This window comes from Branchiostoma belcheri, unplaced genomic scaffold (genome assembly GCF_001625305.1).
Source record: "Branchiostoma belcheri isolate BF01 breed outbred unplaced genomic scaffold, Haploidv18h27 scaffold335, whole genome shotgun sequence".
Lineage (NCBI taxonomy): Eukaryota > Metazoa > Chordata > Leptocardii > Amphioxiformes > Branchiostomatidae > Branchiostoma > Branchiostoma belcheri.
The window spans coordinates 1-26,092 of record NW_017803949.1 but is presented as its reverse complement, the minus strand read 5'-3'; the positions used below and the strand labels follow the sequence as shown (position 1 = coordinate 26,092).

The following is a 26,092-nucleotide window of genomic DNA, read 5'->3' as shown; positions in this document are numbered from 1 at the left end:
GAACCCATATTGCTTTTTCTGATGTTTCTTCTTCTCCTCCTCCTTCTTCTCCTGCCATTTTTTAAATGGATTCAGCTTCTTCATTTTAGGGCCTAAGGTCCTGAAATTTGGTATGGAGGTACAGTGGGCAAATACCTTTAGGCGTTTTTTAAATTTTTGTGATACAGGCTTTTAGAATGGTTTTATTTGAGTTTTTTTGGCTGTGTTATAGCAAATGTATTACTGAGTAAGTGTGCAGTGTTACCACATTTGGGCATGAGTCATCACAATGGAATGCAGGGCATCAACCAATAGGCATGCAGATTTCCTCTATACTCCTTGCTGATTGGCTGTTGGAATTTAACAGGCTTAACTTAATTAATACCTGCTCAGATCCATTCCATACTGACAGTATGTCTGTATTCAAGTGTTTTGGTAGGTATTTCAAGCTTTTCTGCTCCAGCATTGGAATGCGGGGCATGAACACTTCTTTTTTTCTTGAAAATCAACAGTTTGCATTATGCAATTAAAAATCCTAACCAATAATGTAGGGAATAGCTATCCAACTGTTGTAGTCTTAGTTGTATGTTACTTCATACTATAGTTATATCAATGTAAAGCATTGTTTTCCCTTGTGTTTCTCATTCTTTCCCTGCCATGTCGTAAAATGTGGTGAAGCCATTGCTGTATTTGCTCCAAAGCAAATGTCGGCCTTTCTAGTTTTCAGACTATTTTCTGGCCACAGATGACAATAGAAACCCATTGAAACAAAACAATAATTTTATACTTTACTAAGGTTAGGTTTCTTTAGGTAGGCGCTATCTTTAATGATTCTGATCTGATTCTGTCCTTTAGGTGAATACGGGGATATTACGAAGGTTGACGCCACTGGAGCATCAAAAACAACAGCAAAGCAAGACAAATTGAAAATTGAAGGTAAGGGAATATTAAGTTTTGTTATTTGTGTTCTTATCAGTTAAGATTTTCTTTGCTATGTGCTGGAAATTCCTGTCTATAGTGTTATGTCTTTTCACAGGTGTAGTAAAAAGTGTTTTAATGTACAACAGGACCGGCTGCATCACAGAAGATGGCAAAGACAGACCAGAAGAATGTTGATAAGTACAAGGACATCATAATGGAAGTGGCAAAAGAAAAGAACATCGACCCAGCCATCATAGCAGCTATAATCAGCCGGGAGACCCGCGGAGGCACACAGTTGAAGCAGGACGGGTTTGGAAGATATGACGAAAATGGATTTGGAATTATGCAGGTATGGACGACAATCACTTATCCATCACTTGAATTATAATAAACAAAAAAATGAAATTGGTTTACTTTTTGTGACACAAATAGATCTATAACTGTTAGTGCAGTAATTCACAATTTAGGCCACAGCAAGTAATTTTATGGATGACATCACCGCGAGCATTAATTTTGGCCAGATTTGGGGGGGAAACAAGACATTTGGTTGCCTTCTGACAGTGTTTTTTTAGGCCCACCTTGTTTTTTTTCGCCAGCTCGTATTATAATTAAAGTCTGTGGAGGATGTCATTTACTTGCTGTGGCCTGAAACATCGCAGCTGTTTAAACCGTTCCTTGACTTTGAAACTTCGGCAATGAATGGCCTTGAATGTATTAATATGTTGTAATAAAACCTTTTCTTTAGGTTGACAAGCGTTATCACACCCCAGTAGGAGAGCCTAGAAGTATCGAGCATGTCCGCCAAGCCACAGACATCCTTGTCGAGTCTATCAAGGGTATACAGAGGAAGTTCCCCGACTGGACAACAGAACAGCAGCTGAAAGGTCAGTGCTAACAATCCGCACATGTGGGGTGTGTCTACCATTATGTCTAGAAAAGAACATCTACGACCTTAAACGTTTATAAAATGATGCTAGCCTTTATAACTGACGCATCATTAAATTAAAAAAAATATTTATATGAGTTGATCATTTCTAACTTTTTTGGAAATTTGACATATTTGCATAATGTTCATATCTCAATGTTCCCTAATTACATGTCACATATTTGAATTGTCCTATGATAAAATTTCTCAATAATAAGTCATAAGTCATATTCTGATTTACATAATGTACATTTCTAAAACAATGAAAGCATCATTCGGGTGAATCATTACAGTGTTTCCGAATTGGCATTTTAATATATAGCAAAGTTTAATATCTATAATGAACGTTAAGTGCTTAACCCTATCTAGACCGGGCTTTTTTGAGCAAGATTTGACCGGGGGGGGGAGCTCTTTTGACCCCGCCCCCTCAGAACTCGCTAACGGTATGTCGTATGACTACCAAATTTTCAGAGGATTGTGTACTAGTAAAAATTTATCATATCTACAATTTTTTTATCATTACGACGTAATATGACGTCATTATGACGTCATTAATGTGATTTTATTGGCCAAAACCGTCTAGATAGGCTATTCCCTGAAAACTAAATGGTATTATACAACATAACTTTACCAAAAGTGTTTATGACAGAGTATTAGGGTGTACTGTCTTATAATGCCCATAGCAACACCGGTGACGTCATAAGATGACGTCATACATATTTAAGATATCCGCCATCTTGGATTGTGGCCGATGACGTCATCAAATTAGCATAAATTATGTATATTTAATGATAAAATTTACACAAAATTACATGGGATGTTATTAATATTTGAAACCATGAGTAACTTGACATAAAACCCATAAAAATTCCTAACATTAACAAATGATCTATTCATAGAGATATTGTGTTTCAGAATTCAAGTTTATTTCAAAGCCAGAGTGTTCATAAATGACAAATATGTAAAACAAAACCCATATGTAAAACAAAACCCATTAATATATTTTCAAAAATCTTTATTGTTAACGTGTGGAGATTGCACAAAAATGTGTAAATTATTTCTTGATATGGCATCAAAAATTCATTAATTATTGTTGTTATTGACTGGCAACTATGCAGAGACGTTTTGTGTTAACAAACCTTTTATTTGTTGCAGTTCTAACAATGAACTATCCTTTTACAAACAGGGGGTATTTCAGCTTACAATGGTGGATTAGGGAATGTGAGGACTTATGAAGGCATGGACATAGGGACACCAGGAAACGACTATGCTAATGATACTGTTGAAAGGGCAAAATGGTATAAGCAAAATGGATATTCAGATTAAAAACATGGCGATTAAAATCACATTTATGAGAACCTTTTGGGTTCTCAACAACGTTTCAAAGTAGCAGTGAATTAACAAAAATGGCTTACTGCTGGTGTTCATTTTTTTCTGCATCGATATATGCTTTATAGAAAGATTTTGTATGTAATAAAGGTAATACTATAAGTTTGAATGTTTTATTTCTTGACCTGTAGAATATTAGATGAGATGCAATGATGTTTTCAATGACATAAGATAGAGCAGTGATTAGTATTGTATGGTATAGATCAGAAATATTGCCAATATTATATGTCGAACTGAATCATGGTTTAAAGTTTAAGCTAAATTCAGTCTAATAGTAGATTTGAAAATCTTTTAAGAGAATTATCACTTAACATGACATCCGTCATATTGTTATATGCCATTGCTAATAATGCCACTCTGACAACATTGAATGCAGACAATTGTTTTATACAACATAGAAATAAAGTAATAAATAGATCAATATAATGTGTATCCGCTTCTCTGAATTTTTTCTATTAGACGTGGTTGTTGCTACCTAGTCATGAACTTTTCTGAATCGGGCGCGCTTATAAAAAAAAGTTTTTGGCTGAAAAATGGATTTCGAACCCAAGCCTTATTTCTAGATATTCTTCTGATGCGTTAAAAGTGATGCATGCCTTGATTCAAATGGAACTTTCTTATTTTCTTTTCTTCGTTATTTTTTTTATATTCTTAGCATTTTCTTTTTAACTTTCTTGATCATACACAAGGGTTTCTTTCTGAAATTTTAATGATTTTGGGGATTGAATCATTAGTGGTGGGATTAATTATACGAAAAGATGCCCAATAATTCGAATAATCTATTATCTGAAAATCATTTCTCCCTGAAATTTAAGATGTTAAAAGTGGTTAAGTGGTTGAAAATGAAAATGTTAATATCTTGCAACTAGAAGTATTTCCCCCATTTCCATAGAAATTTTGTAAAAAAAATTGCTTGCTTTAGAATAATAGAGACGATTGCTTGATAGTGTACGGGATCGAATTGGATCCTATAAAAACTGAAATGTACACATCTAACAGTCGCACAGTCGTTTTAATCGGGCCGGCCGGAGCGTAAAAAGTTTGAAGAGCCAAGTTTTGCCCTTTCTTCATTGCCTTCATTTCTTCATATGCTTGAGACGTCTAATTCAGTGGTATGAACAAGACGATTATTAGGTTAAAAAATAGTTGCTGAGAATTACCATTAAGATTTTTATATTTTGCAATAGAATTGTCTATTAACAGGGTCATCCTGACAATAGCAGGACATTTCTGCACTATTGACAGGATCAACCTACTAATGACGCGATCATTCCGTCGGCAACAGATATTTTCGCATTATTGACTGTATTTGATTTGATTTGATTTGATTTGATTTATTAGACTGTGTAAACAAATGTATACAGCCAGGACTGCTCAGCTAGCCAGAGGCTATTATAAAGGGCTAGCCCTCACAACAAGAAATAAACAATTCGGAACAGGTAACAGTTAACAGTGTCGGTTACACTTCAGATAAACATACTATAACATAACAGATGTTGCGGCATAACGTTAACAAGCTATGAGATCTGGCCATGTAAATACATTGTGTACTATATTTACATGTCAGGTTAACATACCAGCTGTTGCTATATCATACTGTAAATAAGAGAAACATTTGCACAATCAGTTTCCTCCTGAAAATTACAGATGACATTTACTATTGAGCGGCCTGTGGCAAGATCACCTTGTTAATAACTTGTATAAGAAATTAAAAAAAATTGTATTATTAAATTATTATTAATAGGATAACCAGTTAATAGAGTGTAAAACCGTAGTATTGACAGGATCGTGCATTTTTCTGTTATTGTTAGTAAGGCCATACCGACTAAATTTTATGGATGACATCCTTTGAAGACCTCCAAGCTAGTGCGCGCGGGTGAGTAAAAAAGAACATTCCGGCCAAAATTAAAAAATCGTAGTAAACCACAGGAATACAAAGCTGGTGTGAGTTTGTGGCAGTGCATAGCGACGTATACGACAAACCAGGATATGCTGGCTTTTTGCGGAAATCGTGAATCGTCACTGTACGTATGTACTGAGTTCTTGAGTCGTGGAGCTTCGGTAGCCTGGGTGCCTTCCTCAAGAGTTACCAATGACTCCGTATTGTTGCTAACTGCCATGGGCTACCTAGGCCTGTAGCCAGACAAGAGGCTCGGAGGACGTGATTTTTCAATAGGCGAAAATCAATGCGCGCGTGGATGTCATCCACAAAACTAAGTCGCTGTGGCTTTTAAAGATCATGTCAATAATGCAATTTTCGAAAATTGACGTGGTCAGGCATTCTGTCAAAAGCCTCAGTCGAATGCAATTATGAATTTGAGTATCGTTTTGTGACTTCTACGCTTGATATGTCAGGGTTATACCGGCAATGGTGTCTGCTGTCATCGTGCTGCTGTGCATGACAGCATGGTGCTGTGCCGGAGGCTCAATAGTCCGATGGACCGCCCCTGTTGGAGGTAGCTGGTCACAACAAGACAACTGGGAAGGACAAAAGGTTCCTGGACCCGATGATGATGTTGTCATAGAACTGATAGGTAGGTATAAATAGGTACAAATATCATTTGACAAACACTATTTTGGGACCACATGCAGAATTCCCAAGTCAAATCAAATTCTGTCAATGATTTGCATCCTAGTAAAGTTATATCCGATTGCGTTTAATTAACATTGACATTTATATTTATGACAAACATGTGGGTTTCAAGTTAACATCTTCTTGATAGTGGTAACTTCAAGTGAAGATAGACTTAGGATAGATACTGGTTCAGCAAAATGAAAGATTCCAGAACAATTGTTAACTTTTATTACATTTCAGAAGGAAATCCCTCACCTATAGAGGAAGGTCAGTACGAAATTACTTTTTTTTCTTGACACGTCTGTAACACAATAGTTTCTGTAATGTTGTTTGAAGATTAGTTTTCTCGAGGCAGAAACTTCCTTACATAATTACCTTCGACAAGAAGGTTGTATGTTTTCAGACGCGTTTGTGTGTGTGTGTGTGTGTGTGTGTGTGTGTGTGTAAATACGATAACTCGAGAGGGCTTAAATGGATTGTAGGTCAGTAGAACTTAATAAGACCTGGAAATGATTAGAGTAAGGGCCCCCTGGCGGCTTTTCATGGCACTGCAGCTGAACATCCGGTTTTGATACCTTGACATGCTACGGTCACGATATTTATATGATAGATAGCTCTTGTGCTGGGGAAGAAGTGCTGTTAGTTTGTGCACCCTAGCGGCTTGCTCCGGAACTGCAGGGGCGTTTGCTATATAATATTCAAAAGAGGAACCGTTTGACGGATCGGCATAATTTTTGTTGTGTAGGTAGGTTAAGTTAAGCCTGACATAAGAATGTAATAATTATGCATATAAATATGGATGTTATCTGCATGATTTATAAGGAAATCCTATAAATCTGTTACATTACATGATATGACTATTCAAGCTTATGTAATATGTAATTGCTAACGAGACAAACACAGACAGATCGAGCTACTTGACAACCCTTTCTTGCCATTTGTACGACTTCTACTTTGGAGTGAGAAAATACTTATCCTGCCGTTTGCAGCACTGGGAAAATCTTACCTCCCCCCTCTTTCTCCCCTTATTGGCCTCCGGGGAGAAGAGGAGTTAGGGTTGGGGTAGCCGGTTCCTGGCATCTTTCTCTTCACATGGCTAAGCAATTCCTAGTCACTATGATTTTGTCATTTATCGAATGAGTATTCTGAACAATGTTCCGCGACATTACTAGTACTCTTTTAATTTCCCTTCTTTATCTTCCGTTGTTCATCGTCGACCATTATTGTTGTGGTAGTGGCTTTTATTATAGTTCAAAGTTTGTAAGTCGCTCAAATGTGGTTGCATATTTTTCAACGTCACGAACACATATATGGCCACAGTGTACCTTTGTGTTCAATTTAAGGTTTACATGTCAAGTTTATGTTTTTGTTCAGTAAGCAATTAAACGGTTGTGTTCCCGCCAAATGTAATACCGTCTCCGCACCCATCTGGTGTTTTACCAAGGCAGGGACCCGCTTAGCGTAAAACCGTTTAGGGGCTCGCCAAAGAACACTTTCGGATGTCAGTTTTAGCGTGTCAATAGAGGATATCTACCTTTTACTTTCAGAACAAATCAGCTGCACCACACAGTCCCGGCATATGGATGGAGAAGCATTTACGTAAGCCAACAGCCAGCAGTACTGTATTTCACTTCTTCATGAGAATTTTGTTGAGCATCAGAAATACCTTTATTGTACATTTTTGCCCCACTGGGCTAAGCACAGGTCACATTATACATATTCGAATACATATTCATATAAATATACATATAACTATTACATGTACATGCATATATAAATGTCTAATGTATTCTAGTCTTTTCAACTTCTTCTCGCTTCTTAGTAATTGTATAAATATACGATGCTGAGTGGGTAGTTAGATGTGTTTTATCAGTGCTTAAGAGGAATATAATTTTTTCTTTACTTGTTAAGAATCCGAAGTGGGGAAATTTACTTAAAACATGTCCGAAAGGTATACGTCTATTACTGTCATATAAATGACAATCTATGGTAAAATGTACATCTACGATAACGATGCAGTATAAGAATGACATCGTTTTAAAAGCATCTGTCAACTATCCTGATGACACTGTTATGGCCCGTGCGATTTATAAATATTTTGTATTAATGTTAGAGTAAAAACAATTTCTTCGCGTCTGGAACCTCACTCTATCTGTTCCCTACCCCACCACGTGCACAGAGCGGTCTGCCCTGCTGGATGTGCGACTACAGGAAGTAGTGTCTGGGGTACTGCCATTTACACAGACGTAAGTGTGATCAACCCTGTTCGTAATAGACTAATAGTGGTACCCACTTACATTGTTGTCAATATATAATCCATTATTTCATTTTACTGTCTGTATTGCTCTACAAGGACTCCAGTATCTGCCGTGCTGCTATCCATGACGGCAGGATCCCGGCTACTGGCGGAGTAGTCACGGTCTACAAACTACCCGGACAGTCCTCGTACCAAGCTTCCACCCAGAACGGAATCACCACCGGAAGGTTAGTAACATAGAAAGCCGATGAGTTTGCTTTGTAGCAAATTACCATAGCAACATAGAGTATAAACGGTTTCCATTCATAAATTCATGAGAGTTACCTTTATTTGTAACAAGCTAGACAACAAGTGGCGTTTTTTTTTTTAGGTGGGGCTCTTGGCATGGTTCTTTTGCCTTCTCACAGGGTAAGTAAGAAACGTAATGTTTTACTACCTTTAGTTGTCAACAAACTGTACGTGTGTAGCAATATGTAGCTATGTAGTTCAAGGTAACATCATGTTCTCTTCTGAAGATCTTTTGAGATCAAAATAAGTAAAATAGTAGGAAGTATAATAGGTCATTTGCTTTAGGTGTGTACAACAACATGTAGTAGTGTAGACAGGTAGTATTGGCTTAATTACCCTTTATCATTTGAAATCTGACTTTGTAAGATGCAAAATATCGTTGTGTTCCCACAGGTGTTCACATGTCGCTATTTGTTGAAACTAAAAACTTATTTTGGGCATAAAGCTTGAAAATACTGCTCCCTTCCTAGATCTTTCATATGAGCAACAAAAATGTTCTGCTCGTTCACTCGTGCGCGAAAAGCCAAAATTCGCCAAAAAATAATGCATTTTACATGCATAGCAACAATTCTTCAATTTGAAATTCTTTCAAAGCGATCGTAGTACTTACACGAATGCCTCTGCCCTTGACGCGTCGCCAAAATATAAAATTTCAACGTAAAATCAGACCCTATTTTGACATTGTCAAACTTTAATTCCTTCTAGCTTTCACAATCACCGTAAGAGTTGACAGCGACACAGAAATTCGGAATCTCCACACATTCCCGAACATAACCCTTGAAGTCGTCAATTCGCTTACCGTAAGCGGAAACATGCAAGTGGATGGGCAACTTACCTTGTTTACCAGCGATTCAAATAAGGGAATAGAAGTGGGAAACATGGCGCGGGTAAAGGGAAGCTTTCAGTGGATGGCTGGAAAGTTCAGTAGTCGTGCACAAGGACAGCTCCATGTAGAAGAGAGGATGCAGCTAAACCCGGGCTGGGGAAACAGACACCTTGATGCCCGATTGTCAGGTACAGAACTGTACATCCATGGAGAGGCGTTGGTCGAAGGAAGTTCTTCCTCTGGCAGGCTGTACATCTTAAATGGGGCGAAGCTGATAGTAACGGAAGGAGCTACTCTAAACATGACTGGCATCTTATCTTTGCTGAAGGAAAATACAGGCAGTGTCGTCAACAATGGATCCTTGAATATACATTCCTCTGGCACTGTATCAGTTGCACCGACCATCTACAGCATAGGGGATGTCCAGGTGATCAAAGGGGTTTTCTCTTGCACAGGTTCAAGTACATGGCAAAACGTAATCTGGGTTTTATCAGAAGCCACGCTAAAGTTATCGGGGGGTACTCACACGTTGGAGCAATCATCCACTCTGCGTGGTTCTGGCAATCTGGACGTGGGGGCCCGAGTAACAGTTCTAAGCAAAGACGTACGGGTAAAAAATATTCGCGTCAGTGGTGGGACTTTGGACCTATACACAGCTTCAAGTGAACTCACTGTCGGCAAGATTGAAGTAGCAATCAGAGGTGTGTTCAACATCCATAGTAGCGGAAACTCATCCGATTGGCTGCCGCTGCACGTTCCAGATGTTATTCTTCGGTCTAACAACTATGATTATGAGACAGCCACATTGTACTGTGAAAGAAATTTACGGACTAAAAGGTAAAATTACATTCAAATTTGCCATTAATTCCTGTAAATACTGTATATGGAGTATTATATTATACTTGAGTTTTGATGATACTGAAAGATAACTTTTTTTAAACATGAGTTTCGCATTTAATATAACTCACCTGAGTTACCCATGTGAATTTTACAAATATAAATAAATTGTTCATCATTAACCTGGTCATCCTTGTGTTTAAGGCTACACATGGCACCGGGAAGATACCAAACGGGACTCCTGTTCAAAGTGATGGGTGACGTGGCGATAGCTGAAAGTTGGAGTTGGAACGGAGGAACAATTCAAACCAGTGGCCCAGTGACTGTCAACGGATCACTCTTGATTGAAGGTTCCACAGACGGAACTGCGAAAGTACCGGAGATGTATCTGAATGGACCAGTGACGACCAGAGGTTCGCAAACAATTAACATCAACCACGGTGGAAAGATATTCAACTCTGCAGGCAACGTAGTCTCGATCCGTGGAAGCCTCAACCTTCGCGGAAGCGGTTATTTCCAAAACAATGGTGAAGTCAAGGTTGAGCAATCATCGCCTGGTACAGCGTACATTGCCTTGTCATCGTTCGATAATTTTGGACGAACTACAGTGTCGGGTACCCCTGGATCTGGACTCAGCATCAGCATAAACCATGGCCTGACAGGGACGTACCACGTCTCTGAGAACAATGTTCTCACCATTGTCGGCCCCTCCACTCATGTAGGCAGGGTTCTGAAAGATGCCGTACTGACTGGTGGAGGATGGCTCCAAGTTAATGGACCAGAGGTTGGATTCAAGTCCATCCGAGTCAGCGGCGTATCAGTCACAGCCGGAACAGTCTACATCGGATCCGAACAACGCCAACGCATCCCCAGTCTGAAGGTAACAAGAGGGCTCGTTGTGCTTGACGAGTCGTCGTCACCCACAGAAATAGATGATCTGGTTATCACAGGGGGAGAAGTGACGTTCAACAGACCAACAACAGTACACGATTGTGAAGTCAGAAGCGGGGTATTGAGTGGTGACAGTGACATTAATGTAAACGGAACATTTGTCTGGACCGGAGGGACATTAGCAGGCAGGCTTGGCAGCCGGATGACCGTCAACGGAAACATGCAAGTGGCACCCTATGGAACCATGTATCTCAACCGTTACCTTGTCCTGAAAGGGAAGTCTGACTGGGTCACAACTAGCCTGAATCTTGTCCTGACAAGGGTGTTTGAGATTTCCCCAGGAGCGTCGTTAAGTATCCATGGCGGGGGCATGGTCTTCACCAGTTCATCAAGTGATGAGAACGGTGCACTGCAGAACTACGGGGACATTATCATCGATGCACCCTACCAGGACTTACGTATCAACACACCGTTCCGAAACTACGCATCCATCCAGATACAACATGGCAACCTTCTCTTACAGAGGTCCTCGGTAATGGCTGGTGCGATGATAAACTCAACAGACAAGAGTAAGATCGTGATATCGGATGGGAACCATGAGATCGTCACTGATGGAACCCTTGGCATACAATCGACTTTGGAGGTGACTTTTTATTCTTCCATTTCATTGAAATGTTGTTAAATAGAAATTTAATAATAAACAGATTTTGATAACTGTAGATGATATAGATACGTACAATATTTGTTTACTTTGTCTTATTTAACTAATGATTAAGTAAGTTGGCCATACAACATGTATTGTACGTTATATTTTATGCTTAATTTCAATATTTGCGGAGGCAATAGTCAAAGTGATTATGGGACAGAGCCGTACTGCTGCAGGCATTTTAATTTGTATCAAGTTTCTAGTTATTTGGTCATCACCACTCTCATCACTCAAGGTGTTTGGTGACTGCGTTTATATTTTGTAGGTAACTAATGGAAACATGAGGAGCAAGAACATCCCTTGGTCTACAATAAACCTGAGAAGGGGAAATGTTCACCTGGACCTTTCTGGAAGTTCAGCATCGATGGATTCCATCAGTGTGACAGGCGGATCCCTCCAAATCACCAGCACCACTCCCAGCAGTGACACACCGACACTGACCGTTCACAACTCGGTAACAGTCACCAACGGGCAACTGAAACTTCTGGGAGTTAACTGCAATGTCAAACATCTGACGATTTCCCACCAGAATGCAAGGATCGAGATTGAAAGACATATAGAGATTGAAGACACGTTCCTCTGGGATGCCGGGACACTAGCTGGCACTGCGTTTGCAGATTGTGAAATTGTGAGTAATTTGTTTTCAAAAGTAAGGTAATGTGTCATTCACTACTAATTGTGTACTAGTTGACCCCATTCTGTTTGTATCAAAATGTTTCTGTTGTAAAGCGATTAAAATTTTTATTTTGTCTTGTGCAGCAAAATATATCAAGCGATGGCTTAAATTACTGCTTTGGTGTTCTGATTGCAATGTTTAAAAAATTCATAATTAGATAAACTACATATTATGACAATCGATAACAATGGCACTGTGTCCAATGGGTGAATAATGCGGATTATGCCATAATCTTATCTAACAAAAGAAAATCATTCTTTTTTTAGTCACGTACATCTGTAACTGGATCCCTGACTGTAACTGGAAATGGTGTGCGATATCTCAAGACACAATCAATGTCCATTCGAGGCAATGGCCAATGGTTTGGGCAGGGTCAGTTGAGATTGGACAGCGCTGCCGAACTTGTAATAGCAGAAGGTGCAAGTTTTGAGCACCAAGGGGGAGGTTCGTATAATTTGGTTTCCTTATGTATTCATTGAATGGCATGCTAATGATGAGGTCGCATTTTTAAACCGGGACCCGGCCGGGCTGTTTGGATTAGCGAAAAATCAACGATTTATATCATGAATATACGCAGATATTTCACATTGTTAATATTTTCAACTTTTTGTGCTTGCTTGTATTTTATATCATACTTTTCGTTCCATAAGACTACCCGGTCGGGCCCCGGTTTGGAATTGTGACCTCAGCCTAAATTACAGAGGTCACTATTCATGGATGAACCTAGCACGTAATTTAGCCACTAGCGTTTCATACAGTGTTATAAATGTGACCTTTGTGGCAAGGAAACATTCCTTCTGAATGGTGGTACCTGTTTATTTTCAGGAACATATACTTCACAGGACAACCTTGCTCGAGTAGTGAACAAGGGGACCTATAAATTGTTCCCCCACAGTGACGTCAACATGGATGTCAAATTTCAGAACACTGGTCAGCTATATCTACCAGACACGGCAACCCTGTCATTTAGAGGTGGGAAAAGTTACTTAGTTCACTTTACTTAATTTTACTTTACTTTACCATTTCTACATTTAAAGCTTCATTTTCTTTAATTTTTGAATCATAAGTTTTCTACCTGAAATTGTCGAAAATGGTTCAAATGACGACGGCATATTTGGATATAAGATTTACTTCATTGGTAACGGCAACTCTACCTGCCAACTGCTGCCTTGAAGGCATTTCTTAAACCACTGGACATGCAACTAATTAGATTAAACTGAATAATATTGAACTAAAAGTCATTTAATTTACGAAGCACGTTACGATTTATCGTTGTTCTGACAGCAATATGGGCATTTCCAAGTAAGAATCCCCTTACCGTGTCCTAACTTACAGCTGATGCTCAATTAAGAGGACAGCTTCAAGCTGATAAAGGATCTGAACTTCATCTCTTGGAAGGATCACATCTTATCATCGATGAAGCTTCAACCTTCCGTGGTAAGTTAAATTTCTCATACATGCTATAAACGGAAACTGGTTAATTACACTTAGGGCAGATTGATATTTTACGACTTCCACTTGTACCCAATTCCTAAGCTGTTACTACTGCTAAGTTGGTGTTGTGATTGTACATTTTGGTACATTTGTATGTTGTGCAATTTGATTGTGTATAATATTAGTAACATATACATGTAGCTGTGTATCTGCATGAATGTATTTTCCAAAAACAGTATACAGACATAGATTTGAATATACAAATATTTGAACATTGTATACCATTTGTTGTATTAGGTGGGAGGGTGGGCACATACCCACAAAACATTGCATTTGTGCTAGGTAGGAGTCAAATGTTTTGAAAATCTAGTATTGTTTACCTACAGGTAAGTTATCAACGATGAGCACGTCAGTGGTATTCTACTCAAACGGATCGTTAGAAGACATTCAAGTAGGTGCAGGACAGACTACGCTGAAGACTCAACTTTTGTCGATGAATGTTTCCAAACTGTCTGTCAATGGAGGTCATTTAACAGTGGAACCAGACCGTCTCTCGAACGATCCAACAGAACTGTTTGTAGAAAATGCAGAGATTGTATCTGGGACATTGGAACTAAACGTACAAACTGAGGTCGGATACCTGTCACAAACAGGAGGGTCCGTACGGGGACGTTTTGATATCATTGCTGAAGAGTTTGAATGGTCGAGTGGAACTGTCATCGGAGACCTGGGTAGTGAATTGTTAGTTAAACACCTGAAATGCTTGGGTACCGGAACAAAGACACTACAACAGCGCTCACTAGAGTTACAAAAATCCGGAACGTTTGTTGGGGATGCAGCTGGAATCATAGAAATAAACGGACATGGCAACTTCGTTATTGCCAAGGAGGCGAATTTAATGATTACGGCAGAAGTCACCATAGATTCAGACCTGGGCATGTTTGAAAACAAAGGAATGTTAACAAATGCTCTTCAGAGCAATGGGAAGGTGCTTGCAGTCAATGGTCACTTTCGAAATACAGGAATAGTGCAGTGCCTTGATGACACATTGATGAAAGTATCAGGAACAGGCCAGTGGGAGGGTGCTCTGACAACTGGATCGAATGCTACTGTAGAAATTGCTGATGGACATCATTTGTTCTTGTCAAGTTTTGAGGTCAACGGTACAGGAAAGCTGGTGGTTAGCAGTGGATCTGTCACCATGCACGCATGCAGCGTGTCGGCAGCTGTGATGCAGATATCTGCACCGGTCTACATCCACGGAGAGATACGTTGCTTCATCCAGTCCCTTCTTGTCTCAGAGAATGGGGTCTTTATTTCCAACAGCCCTACAACCGTGGGGCATGTCCAGCAGAATGGAGGTGTTGTTCGTGCCCTGTCTTCTCTAACAGTCGCCGAGTACGATCTTATTAGAGGAACTCTTCAAAGTCACAATGTAACAGAAGTTGACCAGCTGCAGTGGTCTTCTGGTACGGTCACTGGAGGAAAACTGTACGCTGGTACTTTAATGTTAACACAAGGGACAGAGAAAATTGCCTCACAAGTCACGGTTGTTGTCTTGAAGAGTTGTATGTGGTCGGAAGAATTTGGTCAGACCCTCGGTCTTCGTGGAGATTCAGCGTTGATTATTGCACAACAAGCATCGATGGATGTAAACGGCATCGCGGCACTCTCTAGTGAAAACAGTAACAGTTACCAAGGTAGGCTTGAAAACCATGGACAAATCAACGTTAAACAAACATTCACATCTTCAGCAGAGTTTATCAACTTTGGAAACTTAAGTGTATCAGAAGGGACAATTGCGGTCACCAAGAAAAGTGAAAATAGGGGATACATCAACATCGGGCAAAATTCTAAAGTCAAAATAAGGGATCATTTCTCTTACCCATCATCAGTCATTGAAGGGAATGGCAAGCTGACACTGACTCAAGGTACAATTAAGTTATTATCTGATACTTTAAAACAGAAAATCATTCATGTAACCGGGGCTATTGTCTCTATTGTGTTGACTTCGAGACATACCTTTTTGCCAAAGGAGGTGAAAATCACAGGTGGACAAGTTGACTTACTTGGCAACAAGGATAATAACTTTGAACTGGAGTCACTGACAATAGCTGGAGGAGCAGTGAAGATCCATAGCCCCTGCAACATTTCAAAGCTGGCAATGACGGGCGGTTCTCTCAAAATTATGGCTCCTACAGACATCACGGAGTTTGACTTCTTTGCCGGACAATTGGTTGGAGTGTCAGATCTAGGTTCTTTGACTGTTGACATGCTTATGCTGCACAGCTACAAGAACAAAGATGACGCTGGGAAGATCCTGCAGGCAATTGTGATGCAAATCAGTCAGCAATTCCGTTGGTTGACTCCCATCAACAAGGACACCGTAGGGATGCAAGACGGGAGTGTGATCCGCCTGCTGTCTGACTGTGAAACCACGTTACAAGGTCAGCTGGAATTTCAGGGCAATTCTGAAACGATTGAGAATTATGGGAACTTTGTGGTGTATGGTTCTGATGAGAACCTTCCCCACAGAACAACATCGATTCGCATTGGCCCCCACTTCAACAACGCTGGAACAGTTTGGGTACAGGAGTCAAGTATGGTATCCTTTCAGTCTACAGCTCATATCTCTGGAAGCATGGTGGCTCACAGAAATGCAAATGTCGAGTTTGTCAACCACTACAGTACGGCACCGCAGAACATAGCAGGAGGCCGTCTCGCTGTCCGAAATTCCAACCTCTGGATCCTGTCAAACAATTTTACAACACTAAACATTAACTCAGGCGGACATGTCAACTTTGTCAGCACTGAAGATCCGGTTCATAATAGCGTTTTTGAAGAGGTCAGTCTGATGGTCAGTCTAAATAGAGGGTCCGTCAATTTTGATTCAGATGTATCTATTGGTGTTTTTGAGGTAACAGGTGGGACGGTCAAATCAACATCACCTAATGGTGTTATTCAGGCACAACAGTTGACGTTTCATGAGGACACCGAGTCATCCACCATTGAAGACTGCAACGTTTCAGGAAGAGAAATACATTTCATTGGCTCAAATGTGGCTTTAGTGACAAGTTCACTACGAATTCAGCACAGTGGGATCGCTCACAGTTCTGTTCAACTCGACATGCTCAATTCATCGGTACTGGTAGAAGAGGGTGCTACCTTAGCGATAAAGCACAAGATGGCGCTACAAACAACAGAAATGGAAGACTCGTCGATCCTGAACGTTGCAGGCACGGTTCATGTTAAGGGTCCCAAATTTGTGAGCTCTGCAGCCGTTGTTCTCCAAACCACAGGAAAATTCACGGTAACAAAAGACTTTAGTGAACTTGACATCCAAATGACTGGCATAGGTTCTGGTACGTTCAACATCAACTGCTCACATCCTACAATCACCTTCAGAGGACCAGGTGATCTTGTCCTGGATAAAGGATCATTCATTGGCCCAAATGCAACAATTAACGTGCATGGCGGCCATGCTGTGATAACGACAGGAATTGAACACCAACTACTAGAGAGCAGTGGGCTTAAAATAACGCTAAAAGGCACTGGAACTATGACGTTAAATAGTTCTCAATTCAATGAGACCCCAAACCCATTCACAGTCAATGAAGTACTGCTGAAGTCACTGTCCAGCAACTTATATCTGTCAGACGCAATACCGAAAGTTCAGAAGATGATTATTACTGGCGGCCAAGTCCATGGTAATGCTAAGTTTGACACGGTTATACTACAGTCCAACCTCCAACTTACTGACTGCAGCTTTGACATAGACAACCTCATCATTCGTGGAGGTAACAACGATGACAAAGAAATACAGGCTAGCAAAATCGGCATTCTTAGGTCACTCCAAGTTGAAACTGATGCTACACTAACTTTAACTCAAGCATCTGTCCTTCGATTGGCATCATCGGCCACTTTTACAATGGAGAACGCATTGGAGATCACAGCATCGGGTGTAGACAGTGAAGCGTCTTGGTTTACAAATGAAGGAAGAATCACTGTATCACTCGGAGCTGACAGGATAGCTAGCATTGGGGCCAAGTTCAACCATAGCGGAGAACTTTTAATCGAAGATGGCCACTTGTCAATGAACAACGACAGCATCATTCGAGGAAGTCTACAAGTTGGTACTAGCAGCAGATTGACTCTATCTGCAGGCGTTCATCGGATACAAAGAGGGTCTTCTTGTCTTGTGCAAGGAAAACTGCTGGTGGAAAGTTCTGCCTCTGTGGACGTAGATTCTGACGACATGAGTATAGAGAGTGTAACATCACATGGATCTGTTACTCTACGAGGTACGTTAAATACGCGTTCGATCTACTCTTAAACCAAAAAACCGATACGCTTAAATGGGAGGAGTCTTTTTTTAAATTTCCCATAAAACTGACTTGTGTAATGTAATTTTGTGAATGTGAGAAAGAATTAGCAGAAATTTTTCGGCAACTTATATCTTTAAAGGCTTTGTAAAAATGCATTTAAAACATTTTCATAATATAAGATACAAAACAGGATGGTTAAAAAGAACAATACCCTTAATAATGGATTTTTGTTAAGTTTACCCAATTTTATGAATGCTTTAAGTTAGAATAACGTTCTCAAAAAAACTATAAAGAAAAATATTATTCGACTAAGTATAATCATCTGTTTTGTGAATATTATTGTAGCATTGTGGATAATAACCATCCATGTCCTTACTATGTCCAGGTGAAACATGCATCTCTGGTTTGGAGTTGGCAGAGGGTAACTTTGAAGTGGGTGGAAACGCTGGATTTGGTATGTAAACATATTTTATCACGGCCAGGCCAAAACTAGTTGTCAGTGAACAACTGTAATACATTAAAGCTGACAACTACTAAGTCTTTCAAAAAACTGAAGGAAGGTACTTCACACACATTCAAGAAAACATTACCTAGCTTTCATTCCAAACGGTATTCAACACATACTTTTAAACACCACAGGAGCATTAGACATGAAGACAGGAACTCTGTCTGTTAAGGGCGACATGACAGTGAACGGTCCAGTCAAGTGGCAGTCTGGGACGATCCATTTGTCAGCAGGGTCCTCTCTCACAGTCAACGGAGATTTCATCCAGGCTATCTCCGATGGCGATCTGGAAAATCAAGGAGGCACATTTACTATATCTCCAGGTAAAACTGAGTCCATGGTATTGGCTATACCTTAAAGATATGGGCAAGTCATATACCTACCACTTTGAGCTATTCAACAGTTACAAGTACGCATACATTGTAAGTTGACAACATGCGTTGTAAGCTAAGTTAAAGGTAAAAGTATAAGGCCATTGAATATTCTTTGTCTACATGCCAGTGACCTTTTGGTAGAGTTAAGGTGTGTGAGATGTATTGTGGTCTCAGTTTATAATTTAAAAATTATAAACTGAGACCACAATACATCTCACACACCTTAACTCTACCATTTTAGAATTTAAATGTAAATTTTATTTCGCATCATTGCGCATTTGTTACCATGTAATATGTTCTATGCATGCTTTGTATATTTTGAGCCAAGTAAGATTAGCAATTAGGCCTTTACAAATCTTCAATAAAGAGAAAACAAAAAGATAAAACATACAATATAAATGCCACTTGTATTTGCCACTTGGTTTTATAATTGTGTAGTAAAGAATGGTTTGCATAATAACTGTATTAAATTTGTTATTGTTTAGCCAATTCCTGCGGAGTTCACACTGACTGCACCAGCTGCCAAGGAGGAGGAGACTGTTCCTGGTACCCAACAGCAAACCTTTGTGTCCATGATACTATTGCAGGTCCCTCTACGTGTTCAGCACGACATTGCAGGCAGAGTGAGTTTTTAATCCGTGTAATATTACTGTGAATTTTTCATTGCATATGTCTTTGCATTTGACAACTGACTCCCATAAATCAACAGCTTTAAGTCTCTGTTATGAGAAAATTTATATACTAAATATTGAAATACTAATTATGGTGAATTATAGTGCATTTTGCAACCAAATGTTTCTAATAATTTTCCAAATTTTGTCATAACCTATGTCGATCATATATCATAATTCTTAAAACCTTGAGGATTGTTCGTTAAGAAAATTAGTTGAAAAGTGTGTGATTTCAAATATACTACATTTTATTTTCTACAGATACACGCTTGAGTAATTAAATCAACAGTATGGAAAAAAGCACGTCAGCTAGATCAGAAAAAGCCTTTATTGCAAAGTTATGAGGTGTTCTTTTATTTTTAAATTTCAGCGTTCTAATGTGGCGTTTTCGTATCTTATCTTCTTAATAATAAATGATAAGTTCTTTTTTTAAGAAAATGCTTACATTTGTGTAGAATTGGCATGCAGCAACTTCGGAACGACAGAGACATGCAGCAGCCAACAGAACTGTACATGGTGTCTGGCCTCGGACATGTGTGTACAGCACGAGCAATGTCCCTCGGCTGCTGCGTTCTGGACCAACTCTGCAGGAGGCGAATGGCACGCTGCATCAAACTGGTTCAACGATACAACCCCAGGAGAAGGCAGCGATGCTTTCCTAACCAGCCTCTCTGAAGACTACGAGGTAAGAATAACGAATGCAATCAGCCTGCAAGCGTTAGAAATTGGCAGCCAGTGCGACCATACTTTCAGTCAAGGTTGCGACACAATGCAGACACTCACGGTGCAGAGGGATTTGCAAGTGGGCCGTCTACTCGTTCGCAGAAATGCACGGCTCATTCTAGGAGGCGGCAATCTGGTCATTGGAAGCAGTTTAAATGTGGATGGAAGGATGGAGTGGAGACAGGGCACCATTCGTGGCGACGGAAGGATAAACGTAATAGGACAGTTAACCATACATCAAGGCTGTTATTACTGCCATAAGAACCTTCAAGTCCCATTGGAAAACTACGGAAGGATCACCCTGCAAACCACTAGTATTTCCCTCACAATGAGCCCTCGGGTTAACATCACAAATGCCGGCGAAATCCTTATCAAAAGCAATGGAGTAATCAATGGCGGCACCATCTATAATGAAGGGCTCATCTATTCGACCACACCCACTGCAAACATCAATTCAAACATGGTGCAGAGTGGCCATCTTGTGTTGCAGCAGTCTAGACTGCAGATAGGTGGAAATGTAGAATTCTTAGGACAAAACAGTGTTGATGAGGGCAGCGAGGTGTTGTTAAAATCTGGTTCTCATGTATTTTCCATTGGAAGTACGGTGCCATCATCCCTTACACTGGAAGGAGGGACAACAACTATCAATACCACAGGCAACACGATCCGAAGTCTCCACCTCAAGAACAGTGCAACTCTTCAATCTGACAAGGAACTTCAAGTAGAAAACGTTTACCTAGAAAAGGGCACTTTGCTGGGCAATGGAGATTACCAGATTAATACTTTCAGATGGTGGGAAGGAAACATCGAAGGCATGAAGAGTATTTTAGTTACCAAAGAAATGGCATTTGACGATGACAGGTATTACTCCCACAGGAAGGCAATGGCAGAATCAACGATTTTGCTGCAGGGCCGTGCTTTAGTCCAAGGAAGCCAAGCTACGCTGACTATGAGCAGAAATGCAAGTTTTGAGGTGACTTCTTCAGGAGAGATCCATGTGCCTCTCAGTACAACCCTATCTTTACGGTGTTCAGATGGAACATGTAGAACCACGAACAATGGGTATGTGGATGTCATTGGTAGCTTGGTGATATCTACGGACCTCGCAAGTAGAGGAAGTGTAGCAGTGGATGGTCGGGTTGACTTGTCAGGAAATTCAAAATTTGAAAGTGGCAAAATCTGGGTCGGCAGTTCTGGGACTCTCCATTTGGCAGGCAATCAGAAGGACGTCAGCATAGGTGCATTGGTGGGAGTAGACATATATGGAAGTCTGTCGGTTGCAGATGGTGACGTCGTCGTATCTTCACAGAAGATAGCATACATAAATAACATACACTGTAGTGGTGGCCTCGTACAATTCACTAACACAACAAACCTGAAAACTATTGGAACTGTCTATGTGAGAAATAGTCAGATTACACTACATACCGGCGATGCAACAGGGCTAAACGTTGGGAAAATCGAGGGAAGGTACAGTGGAAACGTAATTTTGGCATCACCAACCACTGTTTCGGTCATTGTGCTGCAAGAAAACTCTAGTCCTGGAGCAACTATACGTCTCGATTCACCAAAACATGCCTACAAGGTTTTAGATTCTGTGACTTTAAATGACGGTCAACATCAAATCGTAGGAACAGTTGACGAGGGAGGAACTAAACCCACCTTGTATATTGAAGGTCAGATGAACTTGCAGCATTACTATCGACACTTCTACTTTCAAAATGTGGATGTGTCTATTAGTGGGACTCTTTCGCACACTTGTCGAGACAATCGTAACTACGGCGTCTACTTGGCCGATGGCAGCACTCTTACAGTTGAAGAATCCGGTCTAGCGGAAGTAGGTGGTTGTAACTGGCTGCATTCTGGATCACTTCCAACGTCCTTCACCAACAATGGCGTGCTCAGATTCCATGACGACCCAACATCAATCTACAATACGTTTGTCCAGAACGGTACCATGTACACAACAGCCAATAAAAACCTTCATCTGTATGGCCAAAGCATTCTTCAAGGGAACGTTACCATTGGTAAAAACGCTGCTGTCAACTTTAGGGGCGGTTCGCAGCATCACATTCTCAGCGACGCTATGCATGAATACTCATCCACTCTCAACCTCCTAGATGACAACACCGTCTTAAACGTGTCAACCAATGACCTGCGGCTATCTAAAGTCAAAGTCGACTCCCAAGGAGGACGTCTGCTGTTGTTCAGCAGGAGTGATGTTGGAAGTGTCAACCTCTTGGAGTTGAGAAGAGGAAGTATCCAAGTCGGCTTCAGCCAACTGACAACTGATGAGATATTTTTGACCACAGGTTAGAACAATTCACATTCATTTTGGCATTGTCTGTCCAAAACACCATACTAATGCTTCAGTAATATTTCTGTTGTTGTAGTAGCAAATAATGTTCCCAAAATATACTTAGACTATTAAGTTGTAAAGGTGCATGGATGTCTACTATTGGCTAATATCTAATTTATCAGGTGACACCAAGCTTATTTTTTTGTGTTCCATTCTTTGCAGTTGAAACAATAGTTGAAAAGAATTTTCGATAGTGTGAAAAGTTTGTGGCGCGAGGTGTAAAAAATAGATAAAATGTATAGTATCACTTTCAATAATGTGTTTTTCTTTCTTTTTATTCCAGGAGAGATATCCGGAAATGATGCGCAGGTGTCGACACGTAAAATCACTCTGCACGACACTTATCGAGACAGCTTTGTGCGTGTTGCAAACGTCACCGTAACTGAAAAGCTGCTCATTTCAAAAAGTTACACAAGTTGGACTCGCCAAGTAACAATCGACAGCTTCGTCACAATACTTCATTCAGCAACCCTGGTGGCAGTTACACGCTTCACCATATACGGAGAAGGGGATATCCGTAACGAGGGGACGTTTCTCATTGACAGTACAGATGACCAGTGGCTAGACATTAGGGTACGATTTGTTAACTATGGACACCTTCAATTGACGAACAGACTTGTACTAAACAATGGTGCAAGCAGTCATGGAAAAATCCACATGATGCCAACTGCAAAGTTGTACTTCAGGTCAAGTAAAATATACAACCTGACAAACGCAGGGGAAATCGTTGGTTCTGGAACTATGTATGTGGACAGCGGTGACCCAGTGGTATACCTTGGTGGCAAAGATGATTCTATGGAAAATCCTGGCAAAGATATAGGGTTGGTGGTAACCAGAGGCAAGTGCTACGTAGACTTCACACAGGCTCGAAAACTTGTACAACGAATGTCAATATCTGGCGGATCAATTGAAATCATAGCGAATTCGTGTGATCCACCATATATTACGGAAGTGAACTTTCTCGCAGACTGGAACTACAATGTATTATTAACCTGTAAAATCGGAACAAGTGTGTCCATTGGGAAACTGACGCTCAGACAGTATCGCACTGGTCACTTTGGACACGGATGTGGAGTTGTAGCATCTAACATGATCTGGTATTCAGGAATCATTAACATACCAGCCTACTTCCACGTGATTGGCCACTTAGATATAAAACAAGACAGGGGTTACAAAAGGCTAATCGCCACTAACATGTCAATAACAGCAACAGCAGTGGCCGAAGCGGACTCCACAATTTTGATGTCAGATGGCTCTAAGATCGACATTAACGGATCGTTTTCCACGTACAGTAATTTGCGTTTTCAGAAGGAAGGAAGTGGAACTCCCCAGTTAGTAATCGGCGGCCAGCTACGACTGCTACATAGAGACAAGACAATGACTGTGACGTCAGGAATTTCAGTTGTCAATTACGGGAACATTGAAGTCTTACATGGTACACTGTCAATACCATCCACTGAGTGTAACAGCGGTACATTTGTTGTGGCTAAAGATGCGTTGATACATTTTAACAGTGGACTGATACAGTTAGGAATTGACTGTAGCATCGACATTTCTGGTGTAAGCATCGCAGGCAACAGTCGACTTGAGATAGTTGAAAATGGGAACATTTGGCAGCACATTACCATTACGAGTGGAACTCTCGTTCTAAACCCAAACAGTAACATAACAGTTGAGACCTTAAATGTAAATGGTAATGTCCAGATTTCCGGCCAGTTTAGGGTCAGAAAGTTTAACTTAAACCACCAGGGCAACATGGAAGTGACTGGACTGGTTATCATCACAGAGGAGATGGTGTGGAGTGGAGGAAGTCTGATGTCAAACCAGGTACAAGTAGATGGGAATCTTTACCTGACTTCTTCCTCTACCAAATATTTGCGCTCTGGGACGATAGTCGCAACAGGAACCGTTACTTCAACAAATCCACAGACATTGGTCATGCAAGGGGATGCCAGGTTTGAATTACAGGGTTCAATGGCAGTACATGAGAGTCTACGATTTTCAGGCACAAGTCAGAATTATTTCCTGAATGCTGGACTCATTAACGTCCAGGCTGGATTAAATCAATATGGACTGGTTGTAGATGTGAACTTCGACAGCCCGGGAGTAGTTGTAGTAGAGAGCGGGAAGATGAAAGTTGGTGACAATAACAGAGATATAATGTCGACTTTTTCATGGCAACCTAACGCTCAAAGAGCAAGCAATCTTAGAGATGGACTATGGAGAATTCACGTTTGCAAACCGATCAATCCTCAACGTAGGTGGGACTATATCCATTGCCTCAGCCCAAGTTAAAGTCTACAGTGCGGACAGAAGCGTAAGAATCAGCAACATAAAAATGACAAGTTCTGGAACATTGGAGACAACAGCGAAGGACGTATCCATACACACTGCAGAAATCTGTTCTGGGACACTGTGGATTCACAGGAGCGCAAAGATAAAAACCTTACAGATATGCGGGGGGCGCCTTAGACCCGGAAGGTCTGTAAATGTTACAGAGTTATTGATAACTTCAGGAGACGTATTTAGTAGTAGCGCGCGGCCAAAAATTGTCGCGAGGCGTATGGGATGGGGTGCTGGCAGAGTCTGGGCAAACGACGGGACTACCGCCATGACAATACAGGTAGATGAGCGCCTACATGTCTTTGGATCGAGCAGTAAGTATGAAGAGTATGACACCGTTATCCGCGTCAACGGACAGTTTACAATGATTTCGGGAGGGAATTTGTACATGTCCCGTGGAGCTATAATACAACTAAATACAGACAGTACTGCGTCAATGCACCACGGTTACATGAGAACACAGTATAACCCACCCGGTCGGCTCACAAACATGGGGGATCTAACCATCGGAGAGTACTCAAAAGCTACAACCGTTGAACTCGCCGTCCAGTTTCAAATGCTTGGAAAGTTATCAATCAAACATGGCCGAATTCGCATAGCTTCTGGCGGTCGACTTTCTGGCAGCACCGAGCTTTTCAACGATGGAAGATTCGAAGTGACAGGTGGGACACTGACCGCAACAGGTGCAAGCATATCTGGACCAGGAGATTTGTACGTTTCTGGGGGTATCCTCTCTCTAGATGGAGGCGAAGTGCACTCCCCTATATCCATTACAAGTGGAACGCTCCAGGTCCCCACGGATAACCGTGTCACCACTCGTGGAGCAGTTAGGATACATGGAGGGACTCTAACTGTAGACGGTTACCTCGAGTGTCTCCAAGATGTACGTTACATTTCAGGGTCCTTGTCAGGAACTGGTATTGTCAGGCTTGGCAACCAGTCTAAGATACTAGTCATGTCGACACAGTCTTCGGATAGGCGCACCACATCCGTTCGTAGTCTTCAGATATTTGGGCTGTTAGAGGTCAGCTCTTCTCTTGAGGTTAGAAGTCCCGGGGTGGTAAGAAACGAGGAAGAAGGACGGATTC

At 40.8% G+C, this 26,092-nt stretch overlaps 4 protein-coding genes across 5 annotated transcripts in view; all 4 read left to right on the top strand.

The window, feature by feature from the left end:
• LOC109475367 (teneurin-3-like) overlaps positions 1-3,711 on the top strand; it is a 43,790-nt gene extending 40,079 nt beyond the window's left edge. For both annotated transcript variants that reach the window (XM_019775976.1, XM_019775975.1), the window contains exons 42-45: positions 835-915; positions 1,047-1,249; positions 1,646-1,784; positions 3,012-3,711. In XM_019775976.1, the coding sequence (XP_019631535.1) occupies positions 835-915; positions 1,047-1,249; positions 1,646-1,784; positions 3,012-3,151 (563 nt within the window). In that variant the 3' untranslated portion in view covers positions 3,152-3,711. The remainder of the gene's footprint in view (positions 1-834; positions 916-1,046; positions 1,250-1,645; positions 1,785-3,011) is intronic.
• LOC109475363 overlaps positions 1-13,835 on the top strand; it is a 65,087-nt gene extending 51,252 nt beyond the window's left edge. The window contains exons 3-15 of the mRNA XM_019775973.1: positions 5,570-5,748; positions 6,030-6,056; positions 7,337-7,388; positions 7,969-8,035; positions 8,143-8,273; positions 8,417-8,454; positions 9,040-9,997; positions 10,202-11,531; positions 11,860-12,222; positions 12,537-12,714; positions 13,096-13,242; positions 13,606-13,707; positions 13,807-13,835. Coding sequence (XP_019631532.1) covers positions 5,570-5,748; positions 6,030-6,056; positions 7,337-7,388; positions 7,969-8,035; positions 8,143-8,273; positions 8,417-8,454; positions 9,040-9,997; positions 10,202-11,531; positions 11,860-12,222; positions 12,537-12,714; positions 13,096-13,242; positions 13,606-13,707; positions 13,807-13,835 — 3,601 coding nt within the window. The remainder of the gene's footprint in view (positions 1-5,569; positions 5,749-6,029; positions 6,057-7,336; positions 7,389-7,968; positions 8,036-8,142; positions 8,274-8,416; positions 8,455-9,039; positions 9,998-10,201; positions 11,532-11,859; positions 12,223-12,536; positions 12,715-13,095; positions 13,243-13,605; positions 13,708-13,806) is intronic.
• Positions 13,836-14,100: 265 nt separating this feature from the next.
• Positions 14,101-22,619, top strand: LOC109475362. The gene is made up of 5 exons (XM_019775972.1): positions 14,101-18,005; positions 18,415-18,483; positions 18,669-18,857; positions 19,394-19,531; positions 20,035-22,619. The coding sequence occupies exons 1-5, from the start codon at positions 14,105-14,107 to the stop codon at positions 22,617-22,619; spliced, it is 6,882 nt and encodes a 2,293-aa protein (XP_019631531.1). The 5' UTR covers positions 14,101-14,104.
• Positions 22,620-24,740: 2,121 nt separating this feature from the next.
• Positions 24,741-26,085, top strand: LOC109475361 (the record flags this gene model as incomplete). The annotated part of the gene is made up of 1 exon (XM_019775971.1): positions 24,741-26,085. A coding segment is annotated over exon 1 (1,212 nt), but the record flags the coding sequence as incomplete, so codon positions are not given.
• Between the last annotated feature and the right edge of the window lie 7 nt (positions 26,086-26,092).

Coding starts and splice junctions, on each gene's coding strand:
- LOC109475362 (XM_019775972.1), top strand. CDS start 14,105: ATGAGCACGTCAGTGGTATTCTACTCAAACGGATCGTTAGAAGACATT. Junction 18,484..18,668: donor GGGTGGAAACGCTGGATTTG/GTATGTAAACAT, acceptor TAAACACCACAG/GAGCATTAGACATGAAGACA. Junction 18,858..19,393: donor CACATTTACTATATCTCCAG/GTAAAACTGAGT, acceptor GTTATTGTTTAG/CCAATTCCTGCGGAGTTCAC.